The sequence below is a fragment of the Ambystoma mexicanum genome, chromosome 7q (genome assembly GCF_040938575.1).
Source record: "Ambystoma mexicanum isolate Mex_15411 chromosome 7q, UKY_AmexF1_1, whole genome shotgun sequence".
Lineage (NCBI taxonomy): Eukaryota > Metazoa > Chordata > Amphibia > Caudata > Ambystomatidae > Ambystoma > Ambystoma mexicanum.
Genome location: NC_090941.1, coordinates 717,271,351 through 717,289,866, shown reverse-complemented (window position 1 = coordinate 717,289,866; position 18,516 = coordinate 717,271,351). Strand labels below are relative to the sequence as shown.

Below are 18,516 nucleotides of genomic sequence, written 5' to 3'. Positions count from 1 at the left end.
GGGAGAAGGCCTCAAGGTGTCTTTGAGGCGGTGGTCAGGCGTGGAAACGTGGACCGTTGAGGTGGTACCAAGGCGCACTCCCGCGTCGGCCCGGGCACAGACGAATCACTGGTGGTGAGAGCGGTGGGGGGAGCACGGGCCCCCCAGGCTCCCCGGGCTGGAGTAAGTATAGCGGTGGTTCCCCGTATCCCCTATGATGGAGGCAGGTCACTGTAGGCCTCCAGTAATGGATGAGCCGGTCGCCGGCAGCTGTTGCAGCTTCTCAGAAGGCCCGCCCGGTGTTGGGCCCTGTGTGCTGTTCGCGCGGGCCGTTCCTCCTCTCGGGTGGGGTCGGATGACCCGCCGCATCAGGCGTGGGGCCTCTGAGATATCCGGAAAGGCGGAGGCCGTCAGCCGTGTGGCGGCCGAGGGAGGATACGGGGCTCCTCACCCTGCGTTGCGTGATCTCTGCCTCGGCCGCTGAGCATCGTCCGTCTCCAGCGGTGGGGGGAGGGCATAAGCCGCTGGTGGGGACCTCTGCAGGGCCCGCCCGGGCCGTCGACAGCACCTCAGGCCCGCTGCGCGAGTCATAGCGGGTGGGGAATTCAACTCCTCCGCCCACTACGCAGCCAGGCGATGTGCGGCTCCCGCCTGGGGCCTTGCGTCAGAGGCCAGGAGGAAGGGGGGGGTCGCTGATCACAGGTCACTATCTGGGGAATGGGGGGCATCTCTGAAGTCCGGACAAGCTTCTAGGTAGTCCACAGCGGTTCTCCTCCTCAACGGTTGCTGGTAGATGGGGTTAAAAAGCATTTAAGGCATGTCTATCCATGGGTTTCCCGAGGCCATACTGGGAGCTTGAGATTCAGGCGGCCATCTTGCCCGCACCCCCTGGTGGCCCTCCGCAATGCTTGATTTTAATAGGACTTTAGTGCAAGATGCAGATGCCATGACTCACATGCTGCTTATAAAACAAGTGGTTAAGGCAATTGTATTACACCTGTATTGCCTTTGCAGCTGCAGTTAAGCCATTAACTCTCAGAAGACTGCTTAGAAATACCATCCGCAGTCCCTACTCAGTACAAACGTTCATATTACGGATAGATTGCACTAGCTGAACAAGAACCCAAGCGCATGCCTTTTAATGGAGAGGCGACAGGTAGTGCGTGGAAATGGCCCTATGTATTTGCATGGCCAAGGGGTGTGTAAATAACTAAACATTACCCACAAGCTGTTTCTCCCTCCCTACATCCCATCTCCCTTCTAGATGTACTCCAAAGCAATAGTTTTGGCTTAAGGGTGGCTATGTGTTTTAGGGAGGGAAGGGGCAGATGGTAGTGGGTGGCAATGGTGATAGGTATTAGCATGGCCAGTCAGTGGGGTGGGTAAATAACCAAACGACCTCGAACTGTGTGTCCTTTATCACTCTGTCACCCAACTACCTGTACGCCAATACAGTAGTTTTTTTTTTTAAACGTTAGTTTTTATTGGCATTTTTAGAATCAAAAAACAGAAAAAAGGGGTATCACAGTACCCCCAATTCCCCCCCCCCCTTATCCAAACAAAACAGCAGTAAAGAGACCAAACTTTCACATCTTTTTCTCGTTCTTTAGAGCACTGCAACATGTGACCAACTCCATTGCTGGCTTGAGGCCGACGTCGTCCCGGGCCGCGAGGACCCCCTGTTGGGAGCTGTCTTTCTTGGTGGCGACCCTGCCCCGACTGCCAATATAGTAGTTTAGGCTTAAAAGATGGTTCCTAATTGCCAAAGCGAATAAGCTGCCTGCTGGCCATTATCTTGAACACAACCAGATTTGTGGAAAGGAAATGGGTGATGTGCAGGCTATAGAGCTAGAAAGTATGCTCCCTTTCCTGGGCTTTACCCAATGTATTGAGGAAGCCACTCATATAAAGGGCTATATTCTAGATTGGATTGCGACGTATAATATCATGTCAAGCAAACCCACAATCACGCCATGTCCATGGTCTGACCACTCCTTTATTCATTGCTCCATACATCTTACTAATAAATTAAAGCATGCCTCAGTGGTTAATGCCAGTCCGATAGCACAGCGACTAGAGCGCTCGCTTTGACATCTGTGCAGAGCCTGCTGACGCAGGTTTGAATCCTGGCAGGGCCAAACTCAGCCTTTCATCCTTCTGAGGTCGACAAATGAGCACCACACACCGGTGGTAATAATAAGCAGCGCTCAGATACCTGAGGGTTCGTAGCGCTATATAAATGCTAAATAATAATAATAATTAATAATAATAAAACATGGATCACATACAGAAATACTTGGCAACTTAAGGTGGAAAATATGCAAGACTAGATCTTGCCTCTAAAAAACAATCTAGCCAACTTGCTTACCTCCGAACAATTAATAAAATCATACCAAGAAACAATGAACTAAACTTGTGGCTCAGTAAAAAAGTAATGAATTAACGGATGTTGGAATACTCAAAAGGAAAAGTGTTTATACGTGGAAACACACCCAATTAGATTTGGATAAGATAATTTGCAGCATGGCTGCCAAAGAGTACAACCATGCGGTGATAAAGGCAAAAAGACACCTTTGATTCAAGAATTGAAAAAGCACTGCATGACTCCAAGGAGTTATTTAAAATTGTAACGGAATGATAACACACAAGAGGGTCCAGCCAAAAACACTGCCTGGTGCACCTCAATTCAGGATGCCATTATAAAAAAAAACTGGACTTAATAAAACAGAACATGCACAAGGCAAGGTCGGTGAAATAATCTAGAGATGTATGTTAATGGTTTTTATACCGTGCACAGGTGCCACTTGCATGGTCTCTCGGCGCTCTGGTGCCTCTGTCAACATGGGGGCATGTAACGGTTAGTGAGATGAGCGGGGGAAAAAGAGCAAGGGAGCTGTGATGTGCTGTTGGCAGATTCAGTTTGGCTGGACTGTTCACTGGGCCTGGCGGGAGGTGGCCGTCATGTGGGGTTGTGCAAGGTTGTGTGCTGTATTCTGAGGTTGCAGTGTTGTGAAGTATGTGCGGTGTGCTGTGCTGAGGAGTTCTGATTTTCTGTAGTGCAGGGGTGTGTGCAGAGGGTTGAGTGTTAGTATTCGTTTTTGTTCACTGCAGAAATTAAGCTTGTTCCTGTTGATTTGTAGTACCTACCCATTCTTCGTTTGCCCTTTCTAGTTGTATCAGTGAGGTTGCCACTGCCCTGAGGTTGATCAGCGGGGGGTGGGTGGGTTTGGATGGATTCCCCTGAGGAGTTTTAGGTTTCTGGTAGGGCCGGGGTTGATGCTAGATCTAGTTCACAATTGTTTTCCCTTTACTCATGGGTAGGGGGTTCTTTGACTGGATTCCTTGCAGAACTTGGTTTCTTGTAAGGGCATGGTTGATGCTTGGTCTAGTTTCCTCTTTTTTGCCCTTACTCATGGCATGCCTCCGTTCCCCCATTTCCTTCCCTGGATTTCCCTGAGCCTTCTTCCCTGGCGATTGTAGCTTATCACCTTCACTCTGCCCGAATGTTCTCGGGTTGGGTTGGGTTGGGTTGGGGGGGTGGGGGGGAGCATGGCTTCTCTTTGGTTTTAACCTTAACTTGTTTTCCCTGGTGGCTTCTCCTTTTTCTCCTGCTTGCTATGTTGCACAGTGTGCGGGCAGGGTTCAGTTGGTTTCATTGTGCTTGGAGTTGAACAGCCAGGTTTTCAGCAGTTTCCTGAATTTTGTGTGATCCTCAATGGTTCGAATTTTCTTGTGGAGGGAGTTCCATAAGTTCACAGCTGAGCATGAGAATGCTGAACCGCACAGCTTTTTCATTGTTTGGGTTCAAGGCAGACGTTGTTGCAGGATCTCCGGGTTCTGGCTGGTTTGTAGACAGAGAATTTCTTTTGGATGAAGTCCGCTCCTTGGCCGCGTACTGCTCTGTGCGTTATGCATAGGGTTCTGAAAGAGATTCTCTTTTTGACTGGGAGCCAGTGTAGCATCCTGAGAAGCGGGTATGATGTGGTTTCTTCTGCTGAGTTTGAGGCGAAATCTGGCTGCCGCGTTTTGTATTGGTTGTAGTTTCCTCAGCAGGCGTTCTATGCTGTTAGCATAATCAATCCTGGACATAATCAGGGATACAAAGGCTAGTGTTTTGTGCATGAAGGAGAGGAATGGTAACATCTTTTTTATTGTTTTTAGGATATAGAAGCCTTTTCAGATTATTGCATTCACTTGGGGTTCAAGTGTTAACTCATTGTCCAGGATGATTCCAGGATTTTTTTACAGCTTTGGATGGTGTCGGTGGCTTTCCCATTTCAGTCGGCCATGGCATGTTTGGTTTATTTCCTCCGTCTTGCGTTGTAATCATGATTTCAGTTTTGTCTCGTTTGTTTTTAATTTGTTAATGTTCACCCATTGGTAGATCTCCTTTGGACACTCTTCCAGTGGTGTGCTCTCTTGTTGTATGTCACTGAATTTGAAGATGATTTGTGTGTTTTTGCGTAGTTGTAGCTTGTAAGTCCATGTCTTTTAATGAGTTTGATTAACTGTGTCATGTAGATGTTGAAGAGAATCTGGGATAGTGAGGAGCCTTGGGGTACTCCACAGGAGGAATCCTGTGGCGTGGATTTGAAAGGCTTTAGCCGGATCGCTTCTGTCCTTTCTGCAAAGAAGGACTTGATCCAGAGCACTGCTGTGTCAGTGAGCCCTATTTCTTCCAGTTTTTTAATCTGGATGTTGTGGTTGACGGTGTCAAAGGCAGCTGAGTGATCTAGTAATATCAGTGCTGATTTGGTGCTGGAGTCAGCGTTCATATTTATGCCATCCCAGATTGAGACTAGTGCTGTTTTGGTTCCTCTCAAGGGGTCTGAATCCTATTTGTGCCTGTTCTAGTAGTTGGTTATTTTCAACATGCTCCAATAATTGTTGGTAGGTTTCTAGTATTTCTGCCGGTAGGTGATATCTACGAGATTGGTCTATAGTTGAAGAGGTCTTCCACATCGCCTGTTATGCCCTTAAGTAGAGGTTTGATGTAGGCTGTTCTGAAAGCTATTGGTACTTTTCCTGTTCATAGGAATTGATTGAAGAGGTTTAGGTAGTATTCCGATGGTGTGTTCTGTGCGAGGATTAATTTGTAGATGCCTGGAGGGCAGGGGTTAATCGGGGAGCAGGTTTAGTTGCTCTATTTCACCAAGTTTAGTAGTTTTTCCTCTCGTCATCTGTTGGAAGCAGTGCATTTTGTTCATTGGTCCTGGGGTTGGTGATAGCTGGTAGATTGTTTGGTCGATAGGTCTGCTTTGTATGACATGGTGTATGCTGGTGATTCTGTTCTTGAAATGGTCTGCAAGATCACCGCATAACATTTGGAAGGGTGTTAGTGAGTTGAGAAACCCGCCGGGATGCAAAATCCCATTTAATAGTTCTTTTTGAGTATTGGTTGTCTTTTGGCTTGGTCATGGTTTTTCCTCCATTCTTGTTCTAATTTCCTGTTGATTCTTTTCATTGCTTTTACGTGGGGTGTGTACCATCTTGCCACTGCTTTCTTTTTTGAGGGGACTAGTTGTTTTTCAGGGCAGATGTCATTTATTGTTTCTGCAATCCATTTCTGGATTAGGTTTGCTTTTCTGTCTGTCTGTTGCATCCAGTGATGTGATCGCTGGCTTCCAGGTTTCTAGTTTCTCTTTTAAGTTGCTGCTCTTGGTGATTCTTCAGTTTCTTTTCAGCATAGGTGGGTATTTGTCGGGTATTTTAGGTGGGTTTGATGTTTGGATCAAGACAGGGATGATGAGGTAGACGCTGCATAGTATTTGGATGGGTTGTGATCATAACATAGCAATGTGATGTGTGGAAACCTATTACAGATTACACCCAAAGGCAGGCAATCCCCATATTTAACTTCATAACGGTTACTGAAGCCAAACTTTGTATTATTTTAAGCAGGCTCAAACCAACGGATTGTAAAGGGGATGCTTGCCCAGCTATGATGATCAAAGCATGCTTACTAAAATTGTCAACACTTCATTGATGGAATGCCATTAGACATAAAAAAAGTGCATGAATAACGCGGTTACTGGAAAAAACGTGATTAGACCCAGGAATGTTTGTGAATTATAGACCAATCAACAACTCCTCCTTTTTGGATAAGGTGGCCTATCAACAAACACTAGACCACTTGACAACGCATAATGTCCTCAATAAATGGCAGTCAGGCTTCAGACCGGGTTTTGGTACTGAATCTGCCCCTTTTAGAGTTAAAGTAAAAAATTATGCGAAACATTAACAATGATCAACATTGCTGCTGATGATATTGGACCTAGCGGCTGCATTTGATTTGTTGGAACACCCACTATTGTTACAAAGACTGGAGGATGTGGCAAATTTCAGTAAGGATGTTGTAGCATAGGTATGCTCCTTTCTGGAGAATAGATCTGTTAGGGTCTGTAGTGGCATCGCAGAGGCTATCCCAGCCTCTCTGCCCTATGGTGTGCCTCAGGGAGCATGCTTGCCACCATCTTTGTACAACATTTTTACTGCCCCTTTTTTCCAGATATTAGAAAGGAAGGACATATGTTTCTCCAACTATGCAGACAATACACAGTGCATCATCATCCCTTCAACCGGGAACTATATGGGTGATAAGCGTGCCATCAACAAGATATATTATCACATGTAGCATTGGATGAGGGAAAGTGGGCTCACGCTGAACAATGAGAAAACTGAACTCTTGATCATAGGGACTAACCCCAGAATATAACAATTGGGTGGGAATTGTGTTTCAAATAGCAGAGTGTAATATTTCTACGAAACAGACGATCAAAACGCTGGGACTATTTCTACATCAAAACCTGACTATGAAAGCACAAGTGAACAGCCTCGTGGCACCATCATCTTATTCTATCGGACTACTCTCCCACATCTGCCGATATCTCCCTGAAAAGAGCTGTGAGGCGGTCGCTAGAGCCATCATATGCTTTAACATTATTGTAGCAGCCTTCTGACTGGAGTCGTCAAAAGTGAAATTGCTACACTCCCAAGTCATACAAAACAGTGCTATAAGAGCTATAGTTGGGCTGAAAAACACGAACATGTCCCAAAAGCACAGGCAGGCCTACATTGGCTCCCCAATGATGCTAGAATACACCTCCGCCTGCTAAAAATAGTGCATAAATGCCTGCAGGGCGCCAATCCGCACTACCTGGCAGAAAGGCTAATTCATAAGCCCATTGTCAAACATCTGAGATTCGACAGCACAAACATGCTTGTTTTGCCAAGAGCAAAGTTATCCCAAGTCAACAGAAGTGCATTTTTCTCTTTATAGCAGCACCCAGACTCTGGTACTCCATCCCGCCAGATATCAGAAGCATAAAATCCCTAAGTATCTCTAAGAAGAAAATGAATACCTTTCTGTTTAAGTAAACTCGAGTTCTAGCCATCTCTGCCTCAACCTGACCTCTGGTACTGCCCTGGGGAGGAATGTTTGTTCTGTGTCCTGTTTCAATCTTAAAAGGTTTCATTCCTTTAGCACCCGTATGCTTCAGGGAATTTTTTGGGTTGCGTGGTGTAAATTCAAGTGAAGTAAACTAGCCTTAAGGGGAGGAAGGATAGCTCAGGGGCAACGCGTTGGTCTTGGAAGCAAGACAACGCAGCGCGCCACCGGTTCGAATCCCGATTCTGCACTTAAAAACCACTCCTGGTATTAAGTGCGTTCTAAATGAACAATTACGTTTTTCTTCATTATGATTAGAATAATTATAACTTATTTTTTTGTTAGCATATATGACTATAAAAAGTTATTGAACCTTTTATTTTTTCTAAGGTGCCAGTTCCAGTTTTTCTGCCTGCTTCCTTGGATAGTGCGGAGAGAAGTTCAGAAACAGTCGAACTGAATGGTAAACCCACTTCAAGCCCGACAGAAGCTGATCTGCTATGTACGACAGAGATGTTGCCTGAAGATGAGGGAAAGACTGAATGTACAGACATAAATGGTATGTTATTTTGTTTGACATTTTATTTGAAAGTGCTTTCTTGAATTAACTCCATTATTTCTAGTTTCTGTTGCAAATGTTGGAGTCCCTATTCTGTTGCCATACTGTTAATGCCTCAGCTGTAGCATGAGAATTGTATTTTACAGTACAATTTTCCTTGTTCTTACTGCATGTTCTCTAAGTCCAAATAATAATAAATGTGTGAGGTTTTACAAACCTTAGATTTTTTTTGATGGGGTTCAAATCCATTCTGAAGCACTTGATAAATATAGTTAATTCCGATTACTCAGCCTTGCACTGTAATCGCTTTTTACCCATCTGTTACTACTGGATATGTCATTTATCGGCACTGCGCTGTTCCCTTTTACCTACCTGTACCTACTGGATTTGACATTGCTCAGCCCTGCACTGTGTTCGCTTTGACCTACACATCCCCACACTGTACTTGTATTCCTAACTGTATGTTGTAACTATTAGGCGCTGTCTTTCACTTCATTATCTTTCACTTTGCACTTACTGTAACTAGTGCCGTGATACCAGAGGGTCTTGGGCGCTGCTATTAATGCTAACACAAATAAAATCATGATATTTCTAGTTTGACAAACTTTCTTACACAAATGGTTAATAAGTTTGTCTGTTATATTGTATAAGAGATGCAGAACCTGGTACCTGGAATGCAATTTAAATGCTCCGGTGAAAACAAGCTCATGCCTCCAACTTTATTTGCATGTTGGTTGTGATAAGTTGTCATGAAAAAAATGCGTTTGGTTGTGGCATATTTTCAAATTTGTAGAGGCACAAATGTTTTAGCCACATTGGTTTGAACGCTGAGAAGTGTTAGCTATGGTCCTGCTCTACTGTATGAAAACAAATTATATTTTTAGTCTAATTGCTTTTAATCGTGAGTGCTTTTCCCTGCACGTTTTTGTCTCTGTCCCATGGGCCCCGGAAGACTGTTGACAAACCTGTAGTGGGGGATCCATTCTGGGATTAACTAGACTAATTGAATGCTGTGTCCCATTGCATAAATAAACTACCTTCTGACATCTGCGGATCGTTGAGTTCTGTTCTTTGTGACCAAACGTTGTGTGCTTGGTTATATTGGAATGCAAATCTACCCAACTTTTCAATCTCACTCTAGTAGCAGAATGCTGTTAGGTCTGTATTTTCTGCATGAAAAATCTTTATGAAATATTATTTGTTTTACATAGTGAAGCAATAACCAGCTGTCCGAGACAGTGCATTTTTAGATGACTTTTATTGGCCTTTTCAATAAATTAGAACAGAAAATCCGCCCACCAACCCAGACAAATGTGACACCCATCTTAACACTTGTAACTACTGGAATAATACTGATTTATGTCTTGCTTTAATAAAGTGTAGCAGTCACACCCCTATGCCCCATCATTCCTCCATACAGTACATGTGCCCCTCTGTCGGGGACGGGAGACATTTGCACTGCAAAATGCTTCCCCATTAAATTTGAAGTATAGCTCCACAAGCCCAACGCCGGCACCCGCTTGTCCCTTTTGCATGTAGAGATTACCGTTTGCATGCATATTTTTTGCCTTTATTGCACTTTCCCCTATTAATTTTTCAAATTCTTCTTCTCCAGCCTGCAGTTGCTCACCTGGCGCATGCTGTCTCATGTTTCTTCTAGAGAAGTCTTCTGCGAGAGCCCAAGTCTTGCATCTTATTCACATGCAATATATCTGAAGTGTCTTTGGCCACACTGCCAGTGGATCGCTGGACAGGCCTACTTCTAGAGCTATTAAAACAGGGTGAGGTGCTGGAGGGAGATTTTTTCCATGTCAACTTTAGGTCACCTCAAAGAGTTTTCCCAGTGGAAAGTGAAGTCCACTGAAGTCCACACAGATAATGACATTCTGGGAGTTCCTTGGCTGGGAAAGGGTCTTTAGGATCCTGCTAATGGTATCCCTCACCATAACTGAAAGGTTCCAGACTCCCTTTGTGCTGGCGCTTGCAAGCTCTAGCACCGGGCTTGGGTCCAAAGGGAGCCTCTATGTGAAGCGACTCCCGTAGCAGTATGTTCCAAGCCTGCGAAATGTATCGCTCGTGGTCACAAGTGTCATTACCGGGAAGGCCATCAAGGATTCCAAGGAGACTGCCCTCAAGGGCTACACACTGGTTGGTAGATTTCCCCCAAGTTCTGGAGAAAGTTAGTTATCCTAGTCTGATAAAAATGGCAGCCAAGCATACAGATGATGTTGCTGATGAGATAATGAAGTCAGGCTCATCTTCATGTGGCGTCTCTTCATCAGAGATAGTGGCTAGACCGTGGGGGCTACGGACTACAGTAAGGCTTTCTCCGACCATCTCGAGGTGCAATGTCACATGGCCTGCTGCATCTATCAACCTTCTTGAGATATTTGATCCCTGGTTGGCCCCATTATGGCATTTTCTCTGACTTCCAGCCACATCCACCTACAACCCTTTGACTACTTCCACCTCAAGCAAGAGCAGGGCATAGGCCAAGCTTGAAAGGAAAGTGTGGTGAATCGAGGGGATTAGAGCCTCCCCATTTCGGGGTAGGGAAGTGAGCATGCTTCGCAAGACCCTCCCTAGGGGTTTGGGCAAGCGAGACCTCACTGGGAGAGACTTCCTCTTAGGGGACAAGGACTCATGTTCATTTGTGGAACTCCATGAGCCATTCCCCCTTGTAGCATACACAGAACTGTCTGACCTGAAGAAAAAATATAAAATCCAGACACTTGGCTGATGGCAAAGCTAAAATATGTTGTTGCTACCAGGTAAAGGGTTCTGGCTCTTGAGTGAACTGAAAGAGGAGGACACGCTGAGCCAAAGCAAGAGAGGGACACACATGCAAGCTGGGTAGGCCCCCTGAACTCCTAACACCTGAGAGAGTTTGAGTCTAGGAGAGACGTTGAACTTTCAATTTTCAGATGTTTTCTGACGGCGAGAGCCAAATGCTGGAGAGCCAGCATCTACCCATAGTGGGAGACTGGAGAGAAGAAGATATACATTCTTGTGGTGCCGTGACCACGACAACTTTGTGGTGAGCCGCGTGCCCGTCCCAACGCCAGCAAAACCATGAGGCTTAGAATTCATCGAACAAGTAGCTTACCCGCAGTGATAACGGGACACCGAGTTAAAGAGGACTGAGTGGCGACCCTGTCGAGGTGAGCAGAGTCAGAACAAATTAGAAGAACCTGAGTGAGTGCAGGCCACTGAGAAGTTCCCCTGTAAAACCAGAGGTAACATGGAGAACGGGAGGCTGGCCAGGAATCATTTAACAGGAGCAACTAGTTCCAGTGAAATTGATAAAGCCTTGATTTTAAAGTGGATGAAGTTGAACTTTGATAATGTGATAGACAGAGAGAGAGAGAGATCATTAAAACCTGGATAAAAATACCCTGGGGAAAGGGGTAAGTACCCTACGTAGGAGGAAGCAAAGAATGGGCTACCTCAAAGAGATAATATTCCTCTCAGAAAAGGAATTAACACTGAAAGAAAGATCATTAACATTCAAACACCAATACCCTGGCAATAGGGGAAAATATCCAATACCCTAAGAAGAAGGGAAGAGTGGAACCATACAAAAAGAAAAAGTATGCTGAGAATAATGCAGCCATTACATTAGAACGAGATTTCACAAAAACACTAAGGCTCTGGGAAGAGGGGAAAATAATCCCTAATTCAAGGAGCATAAAATGGAACATATCAGAAGTAGAATTCTCTGAAGTAAAAGCAAGAGGAAAGCTTAAGAGAAAAGTGATACAAAGTAAATCCTATCGAACAAAGAAAGTAAACCCCACCGGAAAAGGGGAAGGAACATTAATAACCAAGATGGCATGCCACCCATAAGAAAGTGTAGGTTACAGAAACATCCAAGACATGTTAGCCTGAATCAAAGAATAACCCAGATTTCAAATAGGGTTTCTGGAGAATAACCCCTTAAAAGAAAGAAAATCCCCAAAGAACTGGTGAAAGAATTACAAAAACTCCTTCAAGGGTGGACAAGAGACTATTTAAGAATATCCTATTAGCAATTACTCTGAAGCAGAAGGAGAAACTTTGTCCGAAGAGACAATCGGGAGATGAGAAATGTAGGGTTAGTTAGACTTCGTTTTTGGACAGCAGACTTATTCATTTGGACATACTCGTACGTCCTGTGCCCTTTCCTTCATCCTTGTGGGGTGTCCGAAAACATGGGGACGGTACCGGAAACTTTGGCCCCAAAAAATGTAGCTTCCCTTTAGTTTTTGTATTGCGCGTAGTGGTGTGGGAACGCACCGTCTGGCCCCAACCTCCGGAGCCTCACCCCAGTCCCTTGTTCCGCACAGTCGTTGTCAGACCAGGCCGCTAGGAGCGGAGACTTTAAAATTCTTCTGCATGCTCCCCGTTCATTTTTTAAAATCTTCATCACCTCCCTTTGGTGCCACACCTCCCCCGGGGCATGTCTGCTGCAGGAGGCTTCACGAGGCCCACATCCTGCAATCGCTCGTTCCCGACCTCGGACCAGCATGTGGTCTGTCTTGAGTGCATGGGGCCCAACCACCGCTGGGAGGCTTTCGCGGCTTGCAGCGCACTTGGTCACCCGGCCTTGAAGAATAGTCTTTCTCCCTGGCGGGAGATCTTCCACGCTTCTCCTCCAGGTCATCTTAAAGATTTTGTCTCCAAGACCCCACTTCAAGACAAGATATGCCCTTTGTTTAGTATGGCTCCTCCATGCAGAGATTCCTTCCCAGGCGTTTCCACAGGAAAGGGTACCTTGGATTCTGATTCTAGCAGACCCGAGGCCATAAGGGGAACCGGTTTCCAAGCCGAGGGGCTCAGGAGCTCTTCCGCAGGGTCCATGGCTGGACAATCAAGTTCATCCTCCTCTTTGGCCCCTGGGGGCAAGGGATCATCGTGTTCTACCTCCAGGAGTCCGTCCTTCGCACGATCCACAGCGACTACCAGCTCTGTAGCTGAGGGCACCCAGCCTACTGGAGTCCCCTCTGAGGTCGCTGCACAAGGCGATTCAACTTCCGGCCTGTAGGCCGAGGGCTCCGATGCCACCAGAGCCATCTCCGAGGTCAAAGCTTCTGATTCAGGTTCCAGGGCCAAGGAGTGCCCTTGCATGTCTGAGACAAAATGGGGCCTTCATGCCCTCCCGCTCAGGGCATGGTGCAAGGTATCCAAGATGGCGGCCAAGCACATGGCAGAGCCTGCTATGCCGCCGGCCATCTTGGATTCGGGTCTCCCCAGTCCTTTGTCTACGGAGTGGGCCATGCAAGCTGGTTCCAGTCCCCTTCCGTCGTGCAGTGTCGGCCTTTACACCTTACAGGTGGATGGTCTCTGCAGGGTTACATCTACCCCTCGCAGCCTTAAGGCTACATGCTCCCAGACGATTTGATCAGGAAAGGAGGTCCAGTGCTGGTGATGGCCGTGCCCTCGCAATCGGGTGGCTTGTGAGAGCCACTTCAAGTGCTTCCTCCTTCTCATTGCTCCCTGCAGATGACTGGGCTCCTCAAAGGTATCATCAAGGAAGTGATCCCACAGGTCATGCAGACCAGGCCTCCACCTCTGGGCCCTCCTCCAGTTCCTCTGGCGCATCCAGTACTGTTGCCTGTTACTCCCCCGGTCCAGGTCCTTCCACTGCTTTAGAGCCCTCATCTCCACCTGTTCCACCAACGCACACATGCCCCCCCACAGCAGCCAATGTATCCACAGATTTCTTTGGGTCTGGGTCAGGTGGGGACCCCTCTGGCGTCTCAGGACCCAGACTCCCCTCAGTCTGGAAAAAAGGGGGAGGGGGGGGGGGCATGAAGCCGACGATGACACCCAGGACTAAGATGTTTCATGACTGTCTTCAGGGCCTTGCAGAGTTCTTTGGGTGTCACTCAGCCGGAGGAGGCCCCCCAGGAGTCAGGAGTGCTAGCAGAGGTTTTGGCCAGGTGCGCCACAAGCCACTCGGGCATTCCGTTCCAGAAGGATGTCCTGCCGTTGGTGCAAAAGATCTGGGAGAAGCCCAGGGCCAACGGCCAGATGAACAAGAGATTGGACAGCCAGTTCAGGCTTTTGAATGGGAAGCCAGTCCTCCTGTTCTACCACCCCAACCCCACTCTTCAGTAGCGGTGGCAGCCTCCTTGTATTCTAAACCACTGTCTTTGTCATCAAGCGGTGCTACCTTGACTCTGGGATGTATTTGCAGCAGGCCAATGCCCTCCTAGCCGCAGTGAACCAGAAGCTGTAATGGGAGATCGGGTAGTTACTGCCCAACCTCCCTCTGAATAGGCAAGCCTCTTTTAAAGCCGGCCTGGCGGATGCCCAGGCAGTTGCGCAGGGCCTCATGGAGTCTTTGGTCTCCCACAAGGGCTGTGCCTGGTGGTCGAGATAAGGCAGAAAGCGTGAATGCATGCCACTAAATTCTCCTCTGATGTGCAAGAGAGAATCCTGGATCTTCCTTTTGAGGGTTCAGATCTTTTTCATTTGTCCACGGATGACAAGCTGACGAAAAAGAAGACCTCTACGCAGACCGCCAAATCCTTGGCCATCCTGACTAAGCCAGGGCAGAGGTGCTTCCCTCAGTCCCAGGTCAGGACCGACTTCAAACCCTGTGCCTTCTCCGGCTTCAAGGGGTTTCGAGAGCGCAGTGCACAGAGGCCTGTCCGGTCCCCAGTGACCAGAGGAGGAAACGGCAGAGGACTTTGCATGCTTTTTTCCACTCGCCCTCGGATGCCAAAAGCAATGACGTAACAGTCGGGGGAACTTGGCTCGTCTGTAGGCGGCCACCTGGCTCTCTTTCAGGAGCTATAGAAGCCTTGTTTCAAGAGCCCTTGGATACTTTCTACAGTCGCCATGGGCTTCAGTCTTCCTCTTCCTTCCTCTCCTCCTCTGCTTCCAATAGGGTCCCCCGGCCCTTTTGCAGGAGATCCTCTCTCTTCTGGAGATGCAGGTGGCGGAGCTGGTCCCTCAGTCAGACAGGGGCTCTGGCTTCTACTCTAGGATTTTTGCGATACCTAAGAACAACCAGGCTGGCCTGAGGGTAGTCCTGGACCTGTCACTTCTCAACCTATTGTTACCCCTACAACGCTTCAAGATGATTACACCCGTGCAAATAGCAGTCTATGCGCAGGGGACTGGATGTGTTCCCTAGACCTCAAGGATGTGTGCCTTCATGTCCCCATCAGAAGTTGCTGCGGTTCACAATTAAGTCGTACCACTTCCATGACAAGGTGCTGCCTTTTGGCCTGAACTCGGCCCCTCGCGTCTGGAGGGCCATCACTTATACCCTAATGTGGACTACTGGCTGGTGAGGGCCAGCTCGCCCGAGGGGGCGGTGTGCTCCTGCCAAAGATTGGCAGATGTTCTTGACCAACTGGGGTTTCCCTCAACCAGAGGAAGTCGCAGTTGACTCCTTCTCGGAATCTGGTATTCTTTGGAGTGCGATTGGACACGGCCGTTCAGCAAGTCGATTGGGCACTTTCTGGCCGTCTGGGACTGATGGCGTCTTGCGTGCTCAAGGTTCGGCACGCCCGCGTCAAAATGAGGCGCATCCAGCTCCATCTGGCAGCCAACTGGGTCCAGGAATCAGGCTCACAGTCAGATAGGGTCTCAATTCCTCTGGCCCTCCTCCCGGATCTGCACTCATGGCTGATGGACTGCTATGTATTAGTGGGAGCCTCCTTTGCCCTGCCGGAGCCCACTCTGGTGGTGATGACGGATTACTCGCTATGGGGCAACTTTGGAGGGCTACTCCATTCATGGCGCGTGATCTAGGGCGAAAGGCATTGGGCCTGGTGCTCGAGGCTTTTTCCCCACCCTCATCAGGGAAAAGGCGGTTATGGTCAGGACAGACAACCTGACAACAGTGTTTTATCTGAAGAAGCAGGGTTGCACCCGTTCCCATCCCCCCATACCCCCCCTCCTGTGCATCTAGGCAGTATCAATCTGGGAATGGGCCCTGACAGAGGGGATATGGATTTCCTTGGTTCATCTCCCAGGGGACAGCAATCCAGAAGCGGACCAGCTGAGCCCCTTGGGGTTCTACACCTACGAGTGGGAGTTACACATCAACTACTAGTTTTCCCTGTTCCAGCACTGGGGGTTTCCGGATCTGGACTTATTTGCATCTCTCCTGAATTCCAAGTGCCCCCGGTTTGCTTTGTGGGCAGGATTGGGTCAGGGGTCTCTGGGAGATTCCTTCCGGATCTGCTGCCAAGGCCGCAGGTATTAAGCGTTTCACCCTCCTCCAATACTCGCGCAGACCCTCTGCAAATTCCGGGCATTGGTGAGCTGTAGCCTCAACCTGATTCACTGGCCTTCAAAGGCTTGGTTCTCGGAACTGCTGCAGTTGTGCCCACAGGGGCTTGTCCATCTTCCAATCCCCAGCAGAGGCTTCCTGACGCAGCAGGGTGGGTCAATGGAGCACCCAGACCGAGCCAGGCTGGCCCTGGTTCCTGACCGGCTGAGACTACAGCATGCTCAATTTTCGGATGACAACTGGGATGTCACAAAGGAGGTCAGGAGGCAATCTACTCGATTTCAGTATACGAGCAAGTGAACTAGGTTTTGCCACTGGGCTTTTGACAAGGGGCTTGACCCTATCACCTGCTCCCTGGACGATGTGCTTGCATTCTTCACACATCTGGCTCGTTCTAGCGTTCGGGTCAATACCTGCTCCACCTATCTGGCGGCCATTGGGGCCTACGTTTTTCAGCCGCCATTGCAGTGGGTAAGGCCCTCCTCAAGGGGTTGTCCAGCCTTTTTCCTCTGGTGCATAGACTGCATCCGGTCTGGGACCTCAATGTGGTTCTTGCGGCCTTGCAGCGCAAGCCCTTTGAGGCAATGGCCTCGGTGGACATCTGGCTGGTGACACTAAAACCTCTTTCCCAACAGAGCAAGCTGGATTCAAGTTTGAGACTGCTTGGCGACTTCAAAAAGTATCAGGATTGGAGGGGGAGACACCTTGAAAGGTCACCTGGTTCTTACAGGTGCAAACAGAGCAGACCTTCATCCCACAGATTCTACTCGCCTCTCTCCTCTTCCCAAGCCTTATACCCCAAGAAGCAGTGATCTTTCCATTAAGGCGCACGAGTCACCAGCATATTAACTGTGCATACAAAGACTTTGGGCCACCAGCACGGTTATTAGAAGTGTTGAAGCTTTTCCAAATTAAGGCCGTAGACAGTCCTGGCCTCTCAAGAGGGTTTGAAAATCTGTTCCTGAAGCTTTGCAACACCAAGAAAGAAACCAGTGAGCCTGAGGGTACTGCTAGGCCTCCCTGTCCTCAAAGGTTTTCATCCCCTAGAAAAGTTTAAGATTGTTATGCCATCCCAGATTGTAGAATGGCAGTCCTATTTCTGTTGGGGATTGGCTCTGCTCAGTGACCAGAAAGACACATCTGCATGTTCCAATATGAAAACAGCACCACAAATATCTGAGATTTTCAGTTTTGGGCCACCACTTTCAATACACTGTTTTGCCTTTCGGACTCCATTCAACACCATAGGTGTTGCTGAAAATCATGAACGCGATGGCAGGCCCTTTGAGGTCCAGAGGTCTGCATGTCTGTCTATCTAGACAACTCGTTGGTGGAGGGGGTCATCAGAGGAGTCGGTCTCCTCAGATTCTGATCAGTGTTTTGTATAAGCTAGGCTTCCTGATCACACTCCTTACGTCTTAGCTTTTCTACTGTCAGACCGTGACATATATAGGCTTATGTTTATGAATTTATCTTTGTAAATTTATATTGCACAGCCGGGCAGACCAAGTTACATTTGTGCATAGGTGGAATACAGAAGTTGTCCAACAGAATAAAGTATTCAATAAAGAGAAGAGTTGTTAGGGCCTTCTTGAAGGAACTTATTGAATCCAACGCATGTGAATGAAACAGAAGAGACTTCCAAAGATGCAACCTAAACATGAAAAACTAACTATTTCTTCTAGGATTAGATTAAGAAGGGGTGATTGACAATAACAGGTTATGTTGAGACTAAAGAGGTCTGGGTGGCTTTCATTGGGACGCAGTCCAGGCCAACTGTTCCCCACTCTGAGGGTTGAGGAGACATCTGCTCAGCGGTGAGCCATTTTCTGGACAGATCTATTACTTGAGTGTGGTTGTATCGGAGACTACTGGGCCTCATGATAACATGCATTCTTTTGATGCCCCTTGCCAGGCTCAAGATTAGACTATTTCAACTGCTGTTTGAAATCCTGGTCCTAAGACATAGGTAGCCAGTCAGACAGATACATATTCTGAACTGGCAGGAGATGCAGAACATGATAGTAAGGTCTTCTCTAAAAACACCTCCCTACTCAGCAGTAATTACCAATGATTCTTCCCTGGAAGGCTGGGTAGCTGCTCTGTTGAAAGCTGGACCCATGTCCTTTAGTCATGGGACGAGCTCTAATGCCATATAAACTACCTAAAACTCAGGCCATGATTAATGCAATCAAGTACTTTCTTCCACTTATTTAAGGCAGAGTAGTTCTGATCTGGATGTACAGCACCTCTTCAATGTTCCACATCGACAAACGTGGAGGAGCCTTGTCCCCTGCTTTGTTGGTTAGCCATATAGCTCTGGTAATGGGGCGATTCCTGCTCAACCGATTCTTCTCAGTG

At 47.7% G+C, this 18,516-nt stretch overlaps 1 protein-coding gene across 5 annotated transcripts in view; it reads left to right on the top strand.

Moving 5' to 3' along the window:
• Positions 1-18,516, top strand: part of ZMYM2 (zinc finger MYM-type containing 2) — a 2,192,903-nt gene that overhangs the window by 1,402,809 nt on the left and 771,578 nt on the right. For all 5 annotated transcript variants that reach the window (XM_069640238.1, XM_069640242.1, XM_069640239.1 and 2 more), the window contains one exon: positions 7,757-7,925. In XM_069640238.1, the coding sequence (XP_069496339.1) occupies positions 7,757-7,925 (169 nt within the window). The remainder of the gene's footprint in view (positions 1-7,756; positions 7,926-18,516) is intronic.